At 46.7% G+C, this 21,294-nt stretch overlaps 2 protein-coding genes and 1 pseudogene across 2 annotated transcripts; all 3 read right to left on the bottom strand.

Moving 5' to 3' along the window:
* Positions 1 to 1,064: 1,064 nt before the first annotated feature.
* LOC136469601 (protein ALP1-like) lies at positions 1,065 to 2,042 on the bottom strand. The gene has a single exon (XM_066467727.1). It carries the CDS (start codon positions 2,040 to 2,042, stop codon positions 1,065 to 1,067), a length of 978 nt encoding a protein of 325 aa, XP_066323824.1.
* Positions 2,043 to 2,395: 353 nt separating this feature from the next.
* On the bottom strand, positions 2,396 to 4,754 carry LOC136472988 (L10-interacting MYB domain-containing protein-like). The gene is made up of 3 exons (XM_066470690.1): positions 4,131 to 4,754; positions 3,077 to 3,397; positions 2,396 to 2,985 (listed from the first exon to the last, which is right to left on the bottom strand). Exons 2-3 carry the CDS (start codon positions 3,395 to 3,397, stop codon positions 2,440 to 2,442), a joined length of 867 nt encoding a protein of 288 aa, XP_066326787.1. The 5' UTR covers positions 4,131 to 4,754; the 3' UTR covers positions 2,396 to 2,439.
* Positions 4,755 to 8,417: 3,663 nt separating this feature from the next.
* On the bottom strand, positions 8,418 to 16,439 carry LOC136472989 (3-ketoacyl-CoA synthase 5-like; annotated as a pseudogene).
* Positions 16,440 to 21,294: the final 4,855 nt, after the last annotated feature.

The following is a 21,294-nucleotide window of genomic DNA, read 5'->3' on the forward strand; positions in this document are numbered from 1 at the left end:
CGCCCCTAAAAATATGCAGCGCATAGCAAAATTTGTAACTTTTTCAAATCAAGTCGAATAAAGACAAACTTTGGTCCTTTTTAGCATGGCTCTACGTGCACTACTCCACCGCAACAACCGGAGCACCAAAACCTAGCTCCGCGTCCATACAGGTAAAACGACTCCAACTCCTCTACTCGGCACCCGGAAGCACTTCTATGCCCATGCTCATGCTCGTTTGGTGCAGCTCCTCCGGCTCCAGTGTCGGAGCGACACCAAACAAAGCCTATATATTAAAGTTGTAGTACTTGAAAAGTTCTACAACTTTATAGTTAAATTTTTTTATTTGAATTCATTTAGTGTATGAAAATCTATATATAGTTATCAAATTTTGTAATTTATTTTTTTAATTTTTTAAATGACTTCGGTGGATAAAATACTTACTTTTAACCGGAGTTATATCAATGACACGCTACAATAGTGGGTGGATTGCACTATAGCGCCACATTTTAGGTTTGTAAGGCGATGAACTCTTTCTCCCGTCCCTCTTATTCTCTCTCCTCGATATCACAAAAATCCTATGTGATGACGCATGAGATTACCAAGATGGACATGGAGTAATCCTATATTACTAATTGGATGCCACCAACGAACTTTTAATATTTATGTTTCTTGACATGCTAGCCTGTGCAATAGCATTCATTGATATATAGACTAGTATAAACAATCTGGAAAAAACTACGACCCTGTTTGTTTCAGCTTTTCTGAGTCTCGCTTATAAGCTGAGCAGGCTTATCTGACAAGCCACGATCTGGAGAATCTGCTGTCTAAATAAGCTGGACGTTTGGCTGTCCTGATTATTTCTGGTAGATTATCTATCCTGGATGTAAATTGACCTATGTACCCCTGCGGCTGATTATACCTCTTTTGGTTCGTCACAATGATGTGAAGATAATGGTGGGAATATTTTTAAAGTTTCATATAGCAATATGGCTCCATTAAGTTGCAATGTACAATAATAGTCGAAAATAACATCCATTTGGGTAATGTAATTGCTACAAAATACTCAAGTTTCTAACAATGAATCACCCAACCAACGCATTAGCAATAGCATCACGGAAAGCACACATATTCATATCATCCGCCGAACCACCACCATCAGCTGAAGGAACTTGGGACCCAACACCACTACTGTCTTCCACATAGGTTTCAAAATGTTCATCATATATAGCATTGTCTCTAATGAAATTATGAAGAGCCATGCAAGCAACGATAATCTTTGATTGCTTCTCAATTGGATAGCTAGGTAACTGCAAGAGAGTGCGCCACTTCATCTTGAGAACTCCAAATGACCGCTCAATCACATTTCGGAGGGATGCATGAGCATAGTTGAACACCTCCTTCGATCCCACTGCATGACGACCATGTTGCCATTCGGGCACATGATACCTTTGTCCCTTGTAAGGTGCTAGATATCCTTTTCTATTAGGATACCCAGAATCAACAAGGTAATACTTGCCTTCAGGTGGATGTGGAAATTTATCCTTGTAGGTGACTAAAGTATCCAAAAATACCCGAGTGTCATGAGCAGATCCAGGCCAACCCGTGACAACAAATGTGAACCGCATATCGAAGTCACAAACCGCCATGACATTTTGTGAAGCATAACCATGTCGTCCAATGTATTTTGCTTGTTCACTTTTTGGTACAGTTACAGGTATGTGTGTACCATCAATGGCGCCTATGCAATCGTTGAAATGAGGCCAGAACCTAGCTTGCTGCAGTTTTGGATGAACTGTACCAAAGTATGGATCCTTAGGTCTTATGATGTCAATAGACAGTCTACAAATTGAGTCAAGTACCTCACTAAACTTTCTACTGATAGTTTCTAAAGAATGACCAAACCTATTTGCAACTTGTCTAAACGATTGAGGTGCACCACATGTCCACAAAAACAAGCCTAAGGCTTCCTTGGTACAAATATCATTAGTTGATCTCAAGCCATAATTTTGAACCAAAGTCCGATGAAGGCGATGGAACACTGACCTTGTCATTCTAAACATGTTATAGCACTGCACTCTATCATTTAGTTGGATTTCAACCCATTGTATCCCTGTCATGACTGGTACATCCAGAACCACCTCCTTTTTCTTTGCAACACTGCTTGTTGACCCCATCAATTCCATTGCAATATATGCAACCATGAAATCCTCATCAGTACCCGATTCATCCTGACTTGCATCCTCATCACTGGAGATGCTCATATTGATTTCAGCACCTAAAATAGGTACACATTATGAAGCATGAGCAAAGGAACAGAGGAAGCATATACACAGAAATAATTATTCGCACAAGCAAAGTCATGACATAAATCATCAAATAATGTACCCATTACAACACTAAATTTTCATCAAATAATGTCTGGAACTGAACAATTTATTTTACTACTACATAACAATACTAAATTTTTCGGTCCTCCCATGCCCACCTCAGCCAATTAAGCCTCCCATTCGGTGTCTTCAAAGTAACGAACACATCACGGTTTTCCTTTTTCTTAAGCAATTGGGTGGCATAGTAGTGTTCATCACTCCCTTCTTCAGCACCATCGTTAATGACTTGCTCCAACATAGCCCCAATCTCATCTCTAACATGATCAACCGCGTGAGAAGTTGCTGAATTTTTACTACTTTGGGCCTTCTTCTCATATGTGTCGACCAACCTCTTCATAAGTTGATCTCTATATGTCTTCTTTTTCTTTCCAGAGGGGGAACCTTCAGCTGGCCTTTTGTTAGCATTTGGTGTGACATGTGGTGAACCTCTCCCTTCGACTCTCTCACTATCACCATCACCATGACCGGCCTCATGCTCCTCACCCTCTCCATCGTCAGGACCACTTCCAGGAACATAGGATGTCTCATTAGTCACACTGATAGCATCAAACATTATCCGCATCATTTCCTCGTGCTCAAGAACTGCAGTTTTGAAACTTATACATCCTGGCATAGCCTGAAACATTAAATGATAACAATTAGAGGATGACATGCCGTTGAGTACTGGCATAGACTAAAATACAAAAGACGACATCTTAACTACTCACCGCATTTTGTTCTGTCCACCATTCATCACTGGCAGAAATACATCCGGTCACAGGATCCCTTCCCAACCCAGTGGCTCTCATGTTCAAGGTCTTCCACTGTGCATATTTCTTCTTCAGTACATCCCATCTGTTCTTCATTTGCTCTTTGTCATATGGCCTCTTTGTTCGCTCAAAGAACTTCTTCACCAAATTAGCATAACCCACACTATTCAAGCAATTATGTGGCCTGTTATGGGCAAGCACTTCTTCTACGCATATTTCATTGAAAACTTTGGCGACAAAAGTATCCCATTTTGCTTGAGGTTTTGATGCTTTTTCCATCTATAAAACACAACTGCCTAATTAAACATCTTGTACTTTGGAACCAAACTGAGCATGAAACAGAGCACTGCAATCCTACAGAACCAAACTGTATTTTGCAAACAGAGCAGACAACAAACAGAGCACTAGCAGTATGGACTGATATAAATTACAAGGTCAGTGTTCTCCAGATCGAAGTGATCCTAAGCACTCGGCACTAGCAGTATGCATTTTCAGACAAGTGAAAGCAAGGACTAATATAAATTGCAGTGCTCATTATTTGTCACACAGGTGCAATTTGTCAGACAAGTGAAAGCAAGGACTATTGCAATTTGTCAGAGCCCGTTGCAAATCGATCGAGTGATCCTAAGCACTCGGCAGCCGCTGCAGCTGCCTGGAAGCAGCTAGCTTTAGCTGCCCTGGATGCACAGGCACACAGGTGCAGAGTCTGCAAGGATTTGTTAAGCACAAAGCACTACTACGCTGGAAATAAAAAATCATCAGCTCACTATCCTGAAGAATACAGCTAGCAGCAGTAGAAGTAGCAACTGCTCGTGCAACCTTTCATTCCTCTGTTGAATCAGAATCACCACCGTGCCGCGCCCATTGTTTAATCCAAGCAACACAGAACCAAATTACACAACAAGCATTGAGCCATAGTTTCAGACAAATGATGCATTTTCAGCAAGCATTGGCACTAGCAGTATGCATTTTCAGACAAGTGAAAGCAAGGACACCAGTGTTGCGTGCTCACCTTGCTGGACAGCAGCCGGTGGTGGGGATGGAGCGGCAGCAGGCAGTGGAGGTCGTCGAGGACGTCGAGGTCGGAGATCCGGAGCGGCAGCCGGCAATGGGGATGGAGCCCTTGCTGGATCCGGAGCAGGCTGGCGCACCGGCGGATCCGGAGCAGGGAAGGCCGCGCCTGGGGAGGAGCACCGACGTCTAGAGCAGGCTGGAGCTCCGGCGGAAGGGGAGGGAAGGCCGCGCCTGGGGAGGAGCACCGACGCCTAGGCTGGTCGATCCGGAGCAGGCCTGCAGATCCGAAGCAGGCTGGAGCACCGGTGGAAGGAGAGGGAAGGCCGCGCCTGGGGAGGAGCACCGACGCCCAGACTGGTCCTCTGCGGGGGGGGGGGGAGGGGAGGGATGACGGCGCCCTGCTGGAGATTCGGCGGAGGCGGAGGGGAGGGATGACGGCGCCCTAGCTGGAGCACCGGTGGAGGTGGATGGGAGGCCCTTCCTTCAGATCCGGCCGAGGGGAGGGAATGGGAGGCGAGCAGGGGTTGGGGAATGGGAGGCGGCGGCGGATCTGGAGAGAGGAGGGAGGGCCGGGCGAGCAGGCGTTGGGGGATGGCAGGCGGCGCCGGGGAGGGAGCGAACGGGAGCACGGTGTCGGGAGGGAGGGAGGGAGGGGCATGGAGAGGAAAAGCCGACGCGATTTCGGAAACGCGGGGTAAGGGTCGCTTTTTCGGATACGCTGCGGGCGACGGGAGATCGCGGAAGCGCGTTCTCGACTGGACACTGATCGCGGGCCGTTTGTGCGGGATTACTTGCTTATTCAGCTCAGAAGCTGAGCATACGCGGTCCCAAACAGGGCCTACATGTGACCGGAACGACAGAACATGAAAGCTCCGGGAATAAAAGACGAAAGTAATAGGTGAAAGAAATCAGAGGCGCTATGGCGTGGTTGAACGTCGCCCTTTTTCTCTGTGCGGTGGCTGCAATTGTGCATTGAAACGCCCCAGCGCATGGCTTTTACATAGCCGAGATGACAACTAGATAGCTGGCCGATGGAGGTTGTTACAAGATTACAACAAACTCTAGCTTATCTATCAAGAATACAACAGATCAATGATTCATTCGCCTAAACAAATCTGAAGTTGTTACTCAAGTACAGGACCCACACATTCATGTTAATCTAACAATAGGATGGGATCCGTGCCTGTCAGCCAGTAGCAGCCAGGAACGGTTAGGGTGCCATCTCTGATATGTTGCCTGGCGACAAACATGCATGCTAACCAGCATTTCATTTCGCTTCTACTGAATTAAGAGATGAAGGGGAGGTTCTGATATTTTACTCGGTGCAGGTCGGTTCCGTGCAATCGGCTGGAGCTACATCCTTGACTGAATGAACATCCTCGCTCTGAAGTTGGGAGTAAGCACCTAACTGCAGCGGGTTGCCCTTCTGAAGAAACTTAATTGGGCCAACTTGCCATCGGTCTCGTGCCCTCTTGGGCCCAATGTAAGTCCAAAATGGGGGCTGGGTTGGGTCCTTTACTTCTTGGGCCTTTACAGAGAAGCACATTAGTGTGACGAGTACAGTTTTTGCGAACCACAACATTTGAGAAATAATTATGACTTCTGTACATATGATGTATGCATGTATGTCTTGTTGGACGTGAACGTGATCGATGCGGGTGAAGCACCTCCGCCAGTTCTCCCAGCAGTGTGCGATAACCTCACAAGATGTCCATGCGTGTCTCCACTGGACACTGGTTATTAGTATTATTGCTTTCGTCGCGTCATACTGCGGCACTATGGAACAACCGTGTTGCAGAGAAGAATTTGTATATTTTATCTCTAAACCTTAAACTCTAAATCATAAACCCTAACTAACAAACAGTGTCTCTATAATCGGTTGTTAGTCTTGCTACTGTAGGCTCCTCGCAAACCGGCCGCAGGTAGCAAGACTAACAACATGCTGTAAAACAATTCCTTTCGTCTTAATGAAATACGGACACACTCCGTTCGTGAAAAAATTAAGGTCTGGCACATCAATAAAGATGTCTAAATTTACCATAGGTGCATAACAAAAATGAATGTATAGGCACCGTTCGCTGGTTTGAAACTTGGCTGAAAAACACTGTTCTGGCTGAATTGGTATGAGAGAAAAACACTATTTCGGCTGAAAAAAGAAGCCGAACAAGCCGAATATGGGGCAAACCGAACAAGGCCTATATTAAAAAACTGATCATAATGTTTCTGCTAACAAAATAATTTAGAAACCATATCTTGTATCAACAATAATTTTAGCGCTTTTTTCTATAATATAATAGGACGTCTCCTACGGCAACCATAATAAACATGTGTGCATGGCCACTGGTAGCATAAAAATAGTTTGGGCGTGATTGATTGCTTTGGTGATAGGGAGCCAGGATAGAGAGGCAGTCTATGATTGTGAGATGCATACTCAAATCATGCACCCAGTTGTGTTTGGTTGTCTTTGTTGTTGGTCCAGTACGAGATGTGATCTTGTTTGGTTGCATGCATGGATAAGAGTTTTGAGTGTGACACATGAACCCTTATACCATGGGTGCATCGTGTCGTCCTACATCGCGAGGGAAGTAAAAATTAAGAAGACGGAGCCGTGCGGGATGGTGGAGGCAGCGGAATGAAACGAAGTAGGCAAAGCGTGTGAGGCGGGGAACCAAACACGACAGATGAATGAGTTGAAGCAGGCAAAGGGTGCAAGAATGGCCTGGTTCAGGCAACCAATCAGCCCCTTTGTGGATACACAAATGTTTGAGGGCATTACCAACTTACTACACTACTGTAATACTAAGGGCACTCACTGTATAGAAACCATAAGGAGTTCATATAGTCTGGATGTAATAAGAAACAATCATTCTCAATGTAACTTTTCTATATAGTGTCCAGATAAAAATCTGGCCAATCATTCATCGTGTGTACACTAGATAAAAATCTGGCCAATTATTCACCTTGTGCAACTTTTCTATCTCACGGAGGATCTAGGGATCGGAGAGAAAGCACACGGTGAATGATTAGCCAGATTTTTATCTAGACACTAGATATAAAAGTTGCTTTGAAAAGGATGGTTTCTTGTTACGATGTAGACTATAGAAACTACTTACGGTTTTTGCATTGTGAACGCCCTAAGTTAGAAATGGTTGCTCTAGTTTTCTTTCTCCCTTCTCATTAAATTGCTTGCCACATCTGCAAATGCTTATATGATAGAATAATTAATATACGTAGAAAATATGATATTTTCTACACCGTGAGTGCCCTAATCTATAACCATACCTATACTAATATTAAGAACCAAAATTTCTGACGTAGTTTTTGGTCAAGCCTATCCATCTTACTTTCCTCTTTAATCGATTAAGGGCACGTTTGGAGGGGCACCGACCGACTCTTGCTCAGGTACTATAGCGCCACTACGGTGGTGCCCCCAAAACCATAGCACTGGCGGCTCCTCCCCGTTTCGCATTATTTTGTGAAAGAGCCAGAGCCATTTTTTTGGTTTGCTATGTATAGGCCGCACAGTACCTGCATGTGGGAGCCGGAGCCAAAACAAACGCGCCCTAAGCTAATCGTCACTCCACGTTTTGTCAGCCCTGCTTCTCCACTTTGCTTCCAGGCATCAGCCCATGGTAAGGCGGTAAAAACTAACACCTAACTATATACTGTATCCTCGAATCTGTCTACGGAAAGAAGTTTGAGTTGGATCGCCTTCATCAATCTAGAAAACAACAAAATCTCAAGCCTCTACCAAAAATCAAATGTACCAAGCAGGGTCCGGGGGAGCGAGGGCGGCAGCGGTCGGGGAGCGCGAGGGCCCGATGCGGTGTCTCAGCGATGAGTACAAGTGCACATGTGGGCATTATTGCATAGGATTTAAGCAAGGGTTTAAATCTCTGACTAAAAGTATTTAGCGGATGACCTTTAAAATAGCTACATCGGAGGCTAAATGAGGCTATAGCGGGCTATAGCCGCTTAGTTTTACATAAACACAAATAGCTTGATCAGCCTCAAACAATTATAGTTGGCTATAGCGATAGCCGAAGATTTAAAACATTAGATTTAAGGCCTAACAGTGTCTCGGTTGGGGTTTCATGACACTGTTTTCAGACTCTCTGGTGTTGGAAACGGTATAAACAAGTTTCATCCACATGAAACCATTTTATCCTCTGAAACTTTTATTATCTCTCTTCATTTATATTATGTCATATCAATTTATTCAATGATCATAAGGCTCTCATGAAACTCTTATTGAGACGGGTCTAATCATTGATGTCCTAGCTAGTTAGTGCTTCATCACGTCTGGAATGTCCACCGGGTGGCCTGTGGATGGATGTGGCCCAGGGTCCCTCCGCGTTTGCCGTGGGCTCGATGCACTCCCATGCAGCACTATTGTGATAGAAGTAGAACATGATCACTAGCCATAGATCTAGCATGTGTATTTGCATTTGGAATAAACAGCGAGTCCTAGAACCTCTACCAGTATGGGATTAAACGATAGAGTGTGAGAGAGAGGGTAGAGGAGGTGCAAACCATTGGCCGCCTTCGAGGAAGACGGGCTGGCCATCGCGGTGCTTGGTGAAGACTCGGTGGAGGCGCTACGGTGAAGGGCGGCGGTGCAGTGGCGGTGTTGGCTAGTGGCGGTGCTTCCCGTCGCTGGCAACGCCCCCTCACTTAGATCGGTTTAGGGTTTTGGGGGTGTAGGTGGGCGTCTGGCGGCTCAGGTGAACTTCGTGCCTTGTGCCCCGGCCCTCACCTCCCTTTTTATGGCGCTATGTGATGGGGGCCCACCAATCATGGAACGGTTGGGCGCCCCTGATCAGGGCGTGGATCCAAGGGCGCAACCTAACATTCTCCTCCTTGATCTCACCTTATGACTTAAACTTAACTTACTTTATCTTGTTCCCATTCCATCACAGATCAGTGCATAGAGCGTGCCTCATCATCATGGTCTGTTGCCATTAGATTAAACAGCTACAATGTACCTCTCTGTTTTGAAATAGATTCTCAACTAGGCTCTTATTGTCCAGGAATCATAGGCTATCCCTTAAACCCATGCTAGCTAAGTGTTCCCTGAACACGATGGGTGATAAGCCTTTTGTAAGCGGATCCACGGGCATCTTTTCTATTCTTATATGCTCAAGACTAACTATATGATCACGGACTTTGTCTTTTCACAATATAATACTTTATGTCAATATGTTTGGCAGCATCACTTGACTTATTGTTGTGAGCATAACATACTGCGGGATTATTATTGCATTATAACTTGAGTGGTTTATGTATGTCGTCTACCACTTTCAACCCAGGCATGAATTTTTTCAGTCAATTCACCTGCCCTATGGCCTCATAACATGCTACAAACTCGGCATACATTGTGGACGATGTAGTGACGGTTTGCTTTGAGCTTTTCCATGATATAACTCCTCCTGCGAGAGTGAATATGTATCATGACGTGGACTTTCTTTTATCTCTCGCATAATCAGAATCTGTATACCCCTCTATGTGCAGGGAATCAGATCTTCTATACGTTAGCATGAGACCCTTTGTACCTTGCAGGTAACGCAAAACTTTCTTTACTAATTTCTAGTGTTCTATTCCTGAATTACTTTGATATCTGCCAAGCAACCCGATAACAAATGCTAAGTCAAGGCGAGTACACACTTGAGCATATTGTAAACTTTCGACAGCTAAAATATATGGAACCACTTTCATTTGATCGATCTCATATTGGTTCCTAGGACATTCCATATCTGTCGCCCTTGACTATGGGAGCAGGTGAAGACTTACAATTTTGCATACTGTATTTCTTTAGAACTTTTTCTAAGTATGTCTTTTGTGATAATCCTAAAACCCTCTTTTCTCTATCTCGGTGAATCTCTATTCCTAAGACGAACGAAGCTTCATCGAGATCCTTCATATCAAACTTTGAGGACAAGAACTTCTTTGTTTCTAGTACTAGATTAACATCACTGCTAGCGAGCAAGATGTCATCCACATACAAGACTAGGAAAATGTATTTCCCATTCTTGAACTTTGCATAAACGCAATTGTCCTCTATATTTTCTTGAAACCCAAACTTTCTTTTTGTACTATCAAACTTCAAATACCACTGTCTTGAAGCTTGCTTTAATCCGTAAATGGATTTCTTCAGGCAGCATCCCATGCGTTCTTTTCCTTCCACAACAAAACCTTTCGGTTGTGCCATGTAAACATTTTCCTCCAGATTCCCATTTAGGAATGATATCTTTACATCCATCTGATGTAATTCTAAATCATAATGTGCTACAAGCGCGATTATGATTCTAAAAGAATCCTTACATGAGACTGGAGAAAATATCTCATTATAGTCTATGCCTTCTTTTTGCATGAAACCTTTTGCCATAAGTCACGCTTTAAACCTTTCTATATTCTCTTTGGAGTCATGTTTAGTTTTGTAGACCCATTTATAGCCTACTGTCTTGGCTCCTTTGGGAATTGTTTCTAAGTTTCAAACACCATTGGTTTTCATTGATTTCAGTTCATCTTCCATGGCTTTAAGCCACTTGGATGAGTGAGAGCTTCTCATGGCTTCTTCAAATGATTTGGGATCACCCTCCATTTGAAATTCCTCACATTCATAAACTTCATAATCATCAGGCATGGCTGATCTCCTGACTCTTTGAGACCTTCTAGGGGCCTCATTAGATGACGCTTGTTCTATATGAGGCTGTTGTTGCTCTTCCTCATATGTGACAATGGGTTCTAGGGGATCCTGAAGGACAGGTTCCTCATGTTCATTCATTGTTGCCATAGGAGAACTAACAACAGGTGCTGTTACTATAATGTCTTGCACTATTGGTACAGCAACAACAGGTAGCGTGAAGAATGGCTCCTGAACCATAGGTGTGGGCACGTATACCCGCTTCTCTTCAAAACTAATTTCTCATGCTACTATGCTCCCCTGACAATATCTTCCTCCAAGAAGACAGCATGTCATGTTTCTACAAACTTCGTTTGTCTGTTAGGATAATAGAAACGATAACCTTTTGACTTTTCTGGGTAGCCAATGAAATGGCAACTGACTGTCTTGGAGTCTAGCTTCCCTATGTTTGGGTTAAATACTTTTGCCAAAGTTGGACAGCCCCACACACGTAAATAGTTTAGTGAGGGTTCCTTTCCTGTCCACAACTCATACGATGTTTTGGGCACCGACTTACTTGGCACTCGATTAAGAATATGAATGGCGGTTTTCAATGCCTCCATCCATAAACTTATCGGTAAAGAAGAGTAACTTATCATGCTTCTCACCATATCCATTAAGATACGGCTGCGTCTTTCAGCTACTCTATTCTGTTGAGGCTCGCCCGGTGTAGAATACTGGGCTACTATGTCATTTTCCTATAAGTACCTTGCAAAGGGTCCATGAACTTGGCCATATTGGGTGTGTTGACCATAGTACTCTCCCCCACGGTTGGACCTTACTACCTTAATCTTTAAATTGTGCTGATTTTTATCTTCAGCCTTGAATATCTTCAATTTATCCAATGCTTCTGATCTTTCTTTAATTGGATAAATATAGCCAAAATGAGAATAGTCATATGTGAATGTTATAAATGAATCATAACCATCCACACTCTTCACAGAAAAAGGAACACAGATGTCTATGTGAGCTATTTTTAAAATTCCTACACTTCGTTTGACATCTTTTATTATTTTCTTAACATACTTTTCTTTTATGCAATCTATGCATTGTTCTAAATCTGAAAATTCTAAAGGCGGAATAATTGATTTCTTAATCAATCGCTCTATTCTTCCCCTTGAAATATGGCCTAAACAATAGTGCCATAATTTCGAAGATACATCATGCACTCTCTTTCGCTTATTTGTTGCATTCATAGACGATGAAGCATTCTCATTCTCGGTACTTACATCATTCACATTCTCAGAAAGTGATAATAAATAAAGCTTGTCTTGTCGGAAGGCAAGACCAACACATTTATTATTATAAACAATCTAACATTTGTCATTACTAAAATGACAATCATATCCATCGTCATCTAAATATGAAACACTTATTAAGTTTCTTTGCAAAGAGGGTACAAATAGAACATCTAAAAGCTTAAGTAGAAAACCATCAACTAATTCTAGAGAGATCTCCAATGGCTTCAACTTTAGCTTCAACTTCATTTGCTACTTTAATTCTTCTTTCTCCTCTTTGCAGGGTCCTCCTCATACGGAATCTCTGTAATGAATTTGCAACATGAACAATTGTACCTGAATCAATCCACCAAGTAGATTTTGCATAACTTAAATACAAGGATTCATCTATGAATGCAATAAAATCCTCACCTCTCTTCAGAAGGTTCTTCAGGAAGTCTGGATAGTCCCTCTAGTAGTGTCCATGCTTCTTTCACTATTTGCACTGATCCTTCTCAACTTGAGCATTGTTGTTCTTCTGATGGTGGTCATTCTGAGGGGCTTTCCCTTGAGGTTTGGCATTTTTATTAAAGTTCTTTTTCTTGTCCTTCATAGGGTTAGCAGAGTCACCCTATAAGGAATTTAGCCTCTCCTCTTCTTGAACACACGTTACGATGAGCTTCTCTATGTCCCACTTATAGGGCTGCATGTTGTAGTTAACAATAAAAGTTTCATATTCCTTTGGCAAGGAAGCAAAAACCAAATGAATTAGGAACTCGTCCTTGAGCCCTAAATCCATTGGCTTCAGCTTCGAAGCCGTGTTGCTCATCTTCAATATGTGCTCTCTGATACCGCCACCAGTATATTTGTCATTGAACAATTTCTTGATCAATGTACTGGCATAAGCCTTTGAAGAGCCAGTGAACTGACTCTCCACCTTCTTAAGATACTCCTTGACAGTATCACAATCTAGGATAGACCCCTTATAGCATCTGAAATTGTGGACTTAACCACCATCAAGCACTTGCGGATGGAAATGTCCCATTTCTTACGTTCGAGATCATACTTCATCCGCACTTCTGCATGATCTCGCTGCCGAGCAGTGAAATCAGCATCAGACTCATTTTCTTCCCTCACCAGGTCCACTGGCTCAGTAGGACACAGGGAGGTAAGCGCTAGGTCATTTTCAGACAGCGCAAGTGCTAGTTCATACTTCTTTTGCCATACCCTATAGTTGCCCCCTTCAAGAGGTGGTATGTGCGGATGAATGCCATTGGGTTGAGTCTGGAAAAACACCGTCAGAGATAGTGAGAAAATATGACATTATAATTGCATGCTTTAATTTAACGTTGGTCAAAATTAAAACATACAATATTCTTATACACTAATTCTACATCACCGTTGGGCAGAAATAGAATTAATGCACGGAAAACTTATGAATAAACATTATAATATTGTTATTATCAACATTGGTCAGAAAAATAATAATATTATAATTTACTGATTAAAATTGACTACTCTTCAAATTAAATTCTTCCGTTGGTTCGAATTTAATTAGAAGATTATAAACTTTAACATTGTAGCGGAAACATTAAAAAAATCATTATCTATTTTTCAGAAGCATTAAACTTTTCTCATATCTACTTTCTGGAAAAAGTAACACGTTGGTGTAATTTTACCAAAAATTTTAAACCTTCAAAATTCATCAAAATTCATTCAAATCTGTTTCTAAAAATAAACAAACTTCAAACGTTATTTGCTGTTTATTTTGGCCTGGCCTGCAGCAGTAAAGTGGCCCAGCAGCAATAGTGTGTGGCCCGACAGCAGCAACGGCTCGTGCGCACGTGCTCACGCGCCTCCCCTGCACCCACACCGCAACGTAGGCCTGGGCCGGGAAAGTGCCTTCCCGCTTGGGCCGATTCTGGTCCGACACGCTCTCAGCCGTCCATCCAAATCCGACGGCCAGGCGTCGTCTTCGGGAGATCAAAACCCTCCGGCCGGCCCGCGCCCCAAACCCTAACTCATTTGTCTTCCTCCCTTTCCTCTCTCAGCGCAGCAGCAGCGAGCGAAAGAGCGAGAGCGCAGAGAGATGATGGCGTCGTTGCTAGCCCCCTCGTCGGCGCGCGCTCCCCAACGGGTGAGCGCGCCGCCGTCGAGCGGCCTAGCGGCGACGCCCTTGGCCAGAGCTCGCATGCACCTGACGAGCAACTGCTTGGCCTTCTTCCCGCGTGTCGGCAAAACAGCAACGCGGTGCAGCGGTGAGGTAAGCCGTCTTCCAAAGCCCTTCCCCTTTCCCCTTCTTCCCTCTAAATGGATTTTCTTTCTCTTCTTCTCGGAAGTTGACCGATTTAGGGTTAGGGTTAGGGTTAGGGTTGCATTAGGGTTAGGGTTGCGTACTGTTCTTCTTCCCCGAGCTGTTTGCGTGGGTTAGGGTTAGGGTTTGAGTTGCTTTTCAAAACCGAGACCCTTTCTTATTGCTTTTCTTCACCTGATTTGGGTTTAGGGTTCGATGAACCCTTTGCTTAGATCTGAAACGGATCTATCACCTCCTTCTAAATACTGCTATTTGGAATAAATAGTGAGTCCTAAAATCTAGCATGTGTGCTTGCATTTGGAATAAACAGTGAGTCCTAAAACCTCTACCAGTATGAGATTAAACTATAGAGTGTGTGAGAGAGAGAGGGTAGAGGAGGTGCAAACCATCAACCTCCTTTGAGGAAGACGGGCTGGCCATCGCGGTGCTTGGTGAAGACTCGGTGGAGGCGCTACGGTGAATGGTGGCGGTGCAGTGGTGGCGTTGGCCGGTGGCGGTGCTTCCCGTCACTGGCAACGCCCCCTCACTTAGATTGGTTTAGGGTTTCAGGGATGTAGGTGGGGCATCTGGTCGCTCAGGTGAACTTCGTGCCTTGTGCCCTGGCCCCGACCTCCCTTTTTATGGCGATGTGCGATGGAGGCCCACCAACCATAGAAACGGTTAGACGCCCCCGATCAAGATGCGTATCCAAGGGCCCAATTGACCGTTGGGCCAATTGGTAGAGATCACCTAGCATGTTACACTTGAACCCGGACCCAAACCCAATCATCCACACTCGGTCGCCCCTCCGCATACGCCCTTTGGCATCGATGTAGGCTAGCTCGTACCATGGTGAGCTGCTTGACGTGTTGCCGAACCGGTGCAATGTCATCCTCGACGCCTCTACCTGCTCGTCGGACAGGCTGAGACTGCACTGCAGCTCGTCGATGACGGCACGCCCTCCCGCATGGATGCAGAAGTGCTCGAAGGCCTTGTGGAAGTCGGGGATGTACGGCTTGAACTTGCCGCTGAGCACCTTCCGCGCGATGAAGGAGAGGGCGAATCAGAGCTGCTCCGTGCCCGAGGGCACCGATGGCTGTGATGTTGGCCTTAGCGCATTCCCAGCGATGGTCATGAGGTCCTTGTTCAGGTTGATGCCAACGATGCTGTTGTCGTCGTCTTGCTGGAACACGCACGTGTACGCGCTGTCCTGCGTGTCGGCGGTTAGCGTGCGCACGACGTGCTTTAGGCGGAACCTTGCCTTGGTAGGGGAGTTCGACAGCAACGCCGCGCCGCCGCCTATGCGGAACAAGCAGTTGGGCAGGAGCATAGCGCGCTCGCTACCAAAGTAGTAGTTGGGCGTGATGGTCTCGGTGGAGACAACCAGCGCGTGCGCGCCTTTCGGAGCGACCTGAAGGAGGTTCCTGGCAAGCCCCACGGAGATGAGCCCAGCGCTGCACCCCATGCCGGAGAGGTGCACGCTGCGGACATCGCTGCGCATCTTGTACCTGTTTATGATCATGTCCACGAAGGACGGCGTGGGGCAGAAGAGGCTGCAGTTGACGACGACGATGTCGATGGCGTCAGGGCTGATACCCGTCTTGGAGAACAGGTCGTCGAGCGCCGAGAAGACGACGAGGTCGACCTCGCCACGCGCGGCGTCGAGGGTGCAGTACTTGTAGGTGGGAATGTAGCGGTGCACGGGAGGCAGGCACGTCTCCTCCCGAGCCCCGAGCGCTCGAGCAGCTTGGTCATGAACCAGATGCTGCGCTCGTTGAACGCGGGCACTGTCTGCTTGTTGTGCTCCAGGAAGGTGGAGAAGGGGAAGCGGCAGTTGGACGCCGTGCGGAAGCAGGCGTAGTCCACCAGGTACACCGCGCGCGGGCGCAGCATGAGGTACGCTGTGGCCGCCGTGGCCGGGAGGAACGCGGCAACGAAGAGGTGCACGGGCCACGTCTCACGGAGTCGGCCGGATAGTTCCTCAGGCCCGAACCGTACCACGGCGACCAGCATGGCGGCCGCGAGCGGCACCGTCACGACGGCGAGGAAGTTGTCCACGACGCAACGGTACACGACCGCCTTCAAGCCTTTACCGAACAGAGGTGGCGAGCTCATGTTGCTCATCGTCGTCGTCGTCTTCTCCTTCTTCTGCGGCTGCGCATGCGTAGGGTACGGTAAGGTACTTGTGCCCGTCGTGTAACTCACGTCCATGGTTTTAAATAGCGGTTTATAGCGGTGCTATGCGAAGCTCCATCAATTACGATGGTGTGTTGCACTGCACGAGATAAAGCAGGCGACGATGACAAAAAGCACCGTTGCGGTCGTCTGTTCAGATGAGATGAAATAAACTGCCGTACGCCGCGGCACCAGCTTGCCAGACGTTTTCCTCTGAAATAATAAAGGAGATGGTCACATCACAGGTTGGGGAGGTTTATGCTCTGCTAGTTTGGCTGATAAGCCATGGCTGAAAGTATGATTGGCTAATTTATTGTGAGAGAAAAATACTGCTCGTTGGCTAAAAAAAGTACAACTTATAAGATAAACGAACATGACGTTAATTGGATGGTTTAGACGACTGTAGCGAGCCAAGTGTGTGGTCGTCGAGTTTGGTTCATAAATTATCCGTCTAACGAATATGGAACTCCAGTTATTATTCAACTAAATTATCTCTCTAACTGACACCGAAGTTCAGTCATCATTCACTTTTGATGACTGCTAGCTGCTAATCACATTGATAAAGCGCACGGCACTCAGCACTTGCCAAAGTGTGCACTAGCTGAATCAAGTTTGATGTGCATAACTAGTGAACATAGCCTCTATGCCATAATTATGTAGCACACAATTCGTTTATTCCTTCTTTACTACATCTAGCTTTTATTATTTTCAATTATTCTGGTTAGAGCATACAACCGATTCAGCTCAGCTGCTCAGGTTGCTATACTCACGGATCGGCATCACACCACGTCCAAGTATACTGTTGAGCCCATAATGAACTAAGCGCAACTCCACCAAATCCTCTTTCCACTTTCCCTTAAAACCATATATACGGCATTAAGAAAACTAAATTATACAATATATAGGTGACATGTGCTCTAGAAGATTGAAAAAAAATCCTATCCCTTTTATAAATGGAACCCACATGTCAGTCAAACAAACGGGCACTACTGCCTCGGTTAATCAATTAATTTTTTTTAAAAGACGAGCCCAGACGCGAGCCCATCCAGGGCCCGGCGTCGAGCCCATCCAGGGCTGCCGCGATCCGAGCCCGCCGCCGTCGCTTCCGCTCCACCACCACCACGCGTCCCGCCATCGCCTCTAGCCGCCGTGGTGGAGCCCGCCGCTGCCAGATCTGCCCGCACCAAGGCCGGATCCGCCGACGCCGAGGCCGCTCCCGCCGTGGTGGAGCCCGCCGGGGCCGGATCCACCCACGCCAAGGCCAGATCCGCCGGCGCCGGGCCGGATCCACCGTGGCAGAGCCCGCCGCCGCCAGATCCGCCCGCGCCGAGGCCGGTTCCTCCGAGGTGGAGCCCGTTGCCGCCAGATCCACCGGCGCCGGGGACGGATCCGGCTTCCCCGTGCGCCGGACGAGCTCGAGGGAGAAGGATGCGCCATCGGTCGAGCTCCGTAGGGAGATGAAGAGGAGAGGGCGCCCTGTGCCAGCTGTGGGGGAGAGGGAAGAGCCGCCGTAGGGGTGGGCGTCGGGTGGGTGCTACCATGGGGGGGGAGAGGGAGAGGTGAGGGAGGCGCTGAGGGAGAGGGAGAGGGCGCGGGGGAGAGGGAGGGGCGCGGGGTAGAGAGAGGGCGCGAATGGAGTCGGCTGAGGGAGAGGAAGAGAGTGAGTGAAGGAAAACCCTAACATCATCTATTTATATCGAAGATGGCTATCGGGCCTCTCTGGGTCTGTTGGGCCTCAACCTTTTTTAGAGGCGGGCATTATAGTCTGCCCGTCTCCGAAAATAGATTTATGGAGGCGGGTACCTTAAGACGACCGCCTCCGTAAATAGGTCATTTTTAAGACGGTTGTCTTAAGGCGCCCACCTCCGTAAATCGATTTTAGGAGGCGGTTGGATTTTGACCGCCTCCGTTAATCGATTTTAGGAGGCGGGCAAATGTGACCGCCTCAGTAAATAAATGTGACCGCCTCCATTAATAGCGCAACATTTTTGGAGACGGTTGGATTTTGTGGCCGCCTCCGTTAATGTTTGGGCACTGTCACCTAAAATCATTTCAGTAGTAGTGTGGAGCATACATCTAATCCCACAATGTAAGCCTCGAATCACTGACAACTCATGCGATTTTGCATTCGACGAATACACTGGAGCATTGGGTTAATCAAGGAATACACGGGAGCTGCCCAAGCACGTCTAATGTTCAGTGTTGGTAAAAAAATAAAAATGGAACCGTGAGTACTCCAAAGTCCAAACCGAACTTAGGCCCCGTTTAGTTGCCAAAAAATTTTGCATAGTGCTCGTCACATCGAATCTTGCGGCACATGTATGGAGTATTAAATGTAGACGAAAAAAAACTAATTACACAGTTGGGTGAGAAATCGCGAGACAAAACTTTTGAACTTAATTAGTCCAAAATTAGACACTAATTACCAAATACAAACGAACAGCAGCCAAAACCTAAAATTTTTTGATCTAAACGCGCCCTTGGCACACCAGAACATCCGACTGCTGGTTGTCACTTGTCAGATGCATAAATCAACCTCAGGCATTAGGGACTACTCATTCTGGAGACCGGACCTAGGCCCTGTTTGGAACAGACTATAATCGGATTTTTGGACGCCCCACCGCGAAAATCTTGAAAATCCTACCGCGTCGCGGTGGCCGTGATTCTCATGACCACCCGTGCGGGAAAGAATCGGAAAATGAACTACACCATCGATTACTCGCATCGCGGCCTCGAAGCCACGTATGGATACCGCACGATGCGGTCACAGATCAGGGTTCTAAACAGGGCCTCAGTGGAAAAAATGAATAGATAACTTTTGTGTTTCTAGAGCAGCTCCAGCAATGACTTATGAGCTAGTTCAAAGCATATTATTTAGTATTTTAATATGAGAGAAAAACTCTCTCTTAATCAAAGTTGTTTGGTCAGTGCCATAGTTTGCCAAGTCTAATCTTCGGCAAACTGTGGTTGTCATAGAAAGTGTGGCTAGTAAACTCGAAACCACACTTATGAGTCTAGGACATGTGGGACTAGGTGCTAAGAAAATATGGTGCACTATAGTTATGGCAGTAAACTAGACAACTGCTGAAAAAACTATGGAAAGACTAACCTTTTGTGTGGCAAGTTTTGGTTACGAACCAAATAGACCTTAGTCTCAGACACATAATCTAAGATTATATGAGAGTGTCATACGGTGTTATTAATGTTTTGAGCTATGCGCTAAAAGATAATATCATTAAAAAACAGAACGGATAGGATTAGGCCGTCCGGATGGCTTTAATCTCTGGACCCAACATGACGGCCTAGCAACCTCACATCCCTCTACCCATGGAACATACAGTACCAGCTTCTCTCCTAAATATCCCTATTACTCGTCCGCTTTCCTTTCTCATTCACCCAGCATAGCTCGCTCCGACTTCCTCCTCATCGTCAGACAATGGCCACCCTCAACACCGCGCCATACCGCAAGCGCCAGCCTTCCTCGTCCAGTAGATCCCAATATGCCTGCTCCCCCCCCCTCTCTCACGCTCCCTTCTCTCCTCATGCCACTCTCTCTCCCTCTCTGGTTGCTATTCGGACGTGCAGACAAAGCCAGCCGAGCTGGAGCTCTCCAGTCATTGTTGCTATCTTTCCTTATGGCCCTCTCGTGCCCCACTCCTAGGTCCACGAATGCCGCCTAATGCTCGTAGTTCCCCCTATGCATGCTCGCCGAGCAAATCTCCCGCCGTCCCCTTTTTTCTGCTCGTCGCGGCCATAGGACAGTAACCGTGGTGAGCCGTCCCTGGTGGCCCTCCATCCAGCCAACCACTCTACCTCCGCCTCCGCCTCGCCTCACCTCCCTCCATCTCCTGCACGCGTTCGCTAGGGTGGATATCTGCCGGCACATCGCCGCCGCTAGTGCTGCCTCCGGCATGCTGCTGGTATGCGTGGCCGGCCCTACACCGAGCCTCCATTCGTCTAAGCACTAAGTAGATATTGTGCTTAAAAGCGAATGTTGCAAGAGTATATTTTGAGTGTTTCAGATATTTTAGATGAATGTTGTAAGTGTTTCATATTGTCGGGGACCTAATACTAGGGTACCCAATGAGGTAGAACTAATAACCATCAAACGTTGACACTTCTGGTCAGACAAGAACACTACTGCGCTTCTTGCCCGAATGACGGAAGATTGGTTCCGCCTCGCCCGACCACCGAGGGCTAGACTCTGCCTCGCCCGACCCTCGAGGGCTAGACTCCGCCTCGCCCGATGGCTAATGGCGGGCTCTGCATCGCTCAACGTCCGAGGGCGGGCTCTGCCTCGCCCGACAGCTAAGGGCTAGACTTCGCCTCGCCCGACACCCGAGGGCGGGCTCCGCCTCACCCGATGACTAAGGGCTAGCTTCGCCTCGCCCGACGACTGCACCCTGATCCTTCATAAATACGAGCACAGGGTATGACAGGACATTCAAGTCAACCATAGTATCGAGGGCCATGCCTTGTACGCCTGTGGGAAGGCACCGCCAGGATACGATGGGACGGGCACTTTAAGCCCTTTCCGACCTAACAGTGCTCGAACAGTGTTGTAGGCGCCGACTTTTGTCCCACAGTGTTGTGGGTGCCACCATCAGTCCTTGAACGCGGATACTAACACAAGCATGCGACAACCACTATGACCTAAGGCAGAATTCACATCACCTACAGTGACGGATGTAGGGTCACTTCACTTCCCCGCCTACTCCCCAAAGGGTCGCAGCTTGGCCCTCTAACATGCCGCACCATCCGCCGGCGAAGGATGGGATGCACCCACTTGCTGATA

This window comes from Miscanthus floridulus, chromosome 8, assembly GCF_019320115.1.
Source record: "Miscanthus floridulus cultivar M001 chromosome 8, ASM1932011v1, whole genome shotgun sequence".
In the NCBI taxonomy this organism is placed as follows: domain Eukaryota; kingdom Viridiplantae; phylum Streptophyta; class Magnoliopsida; order Poales; family Poaceae; genus Miscanthus; species Miscanthus floridulus.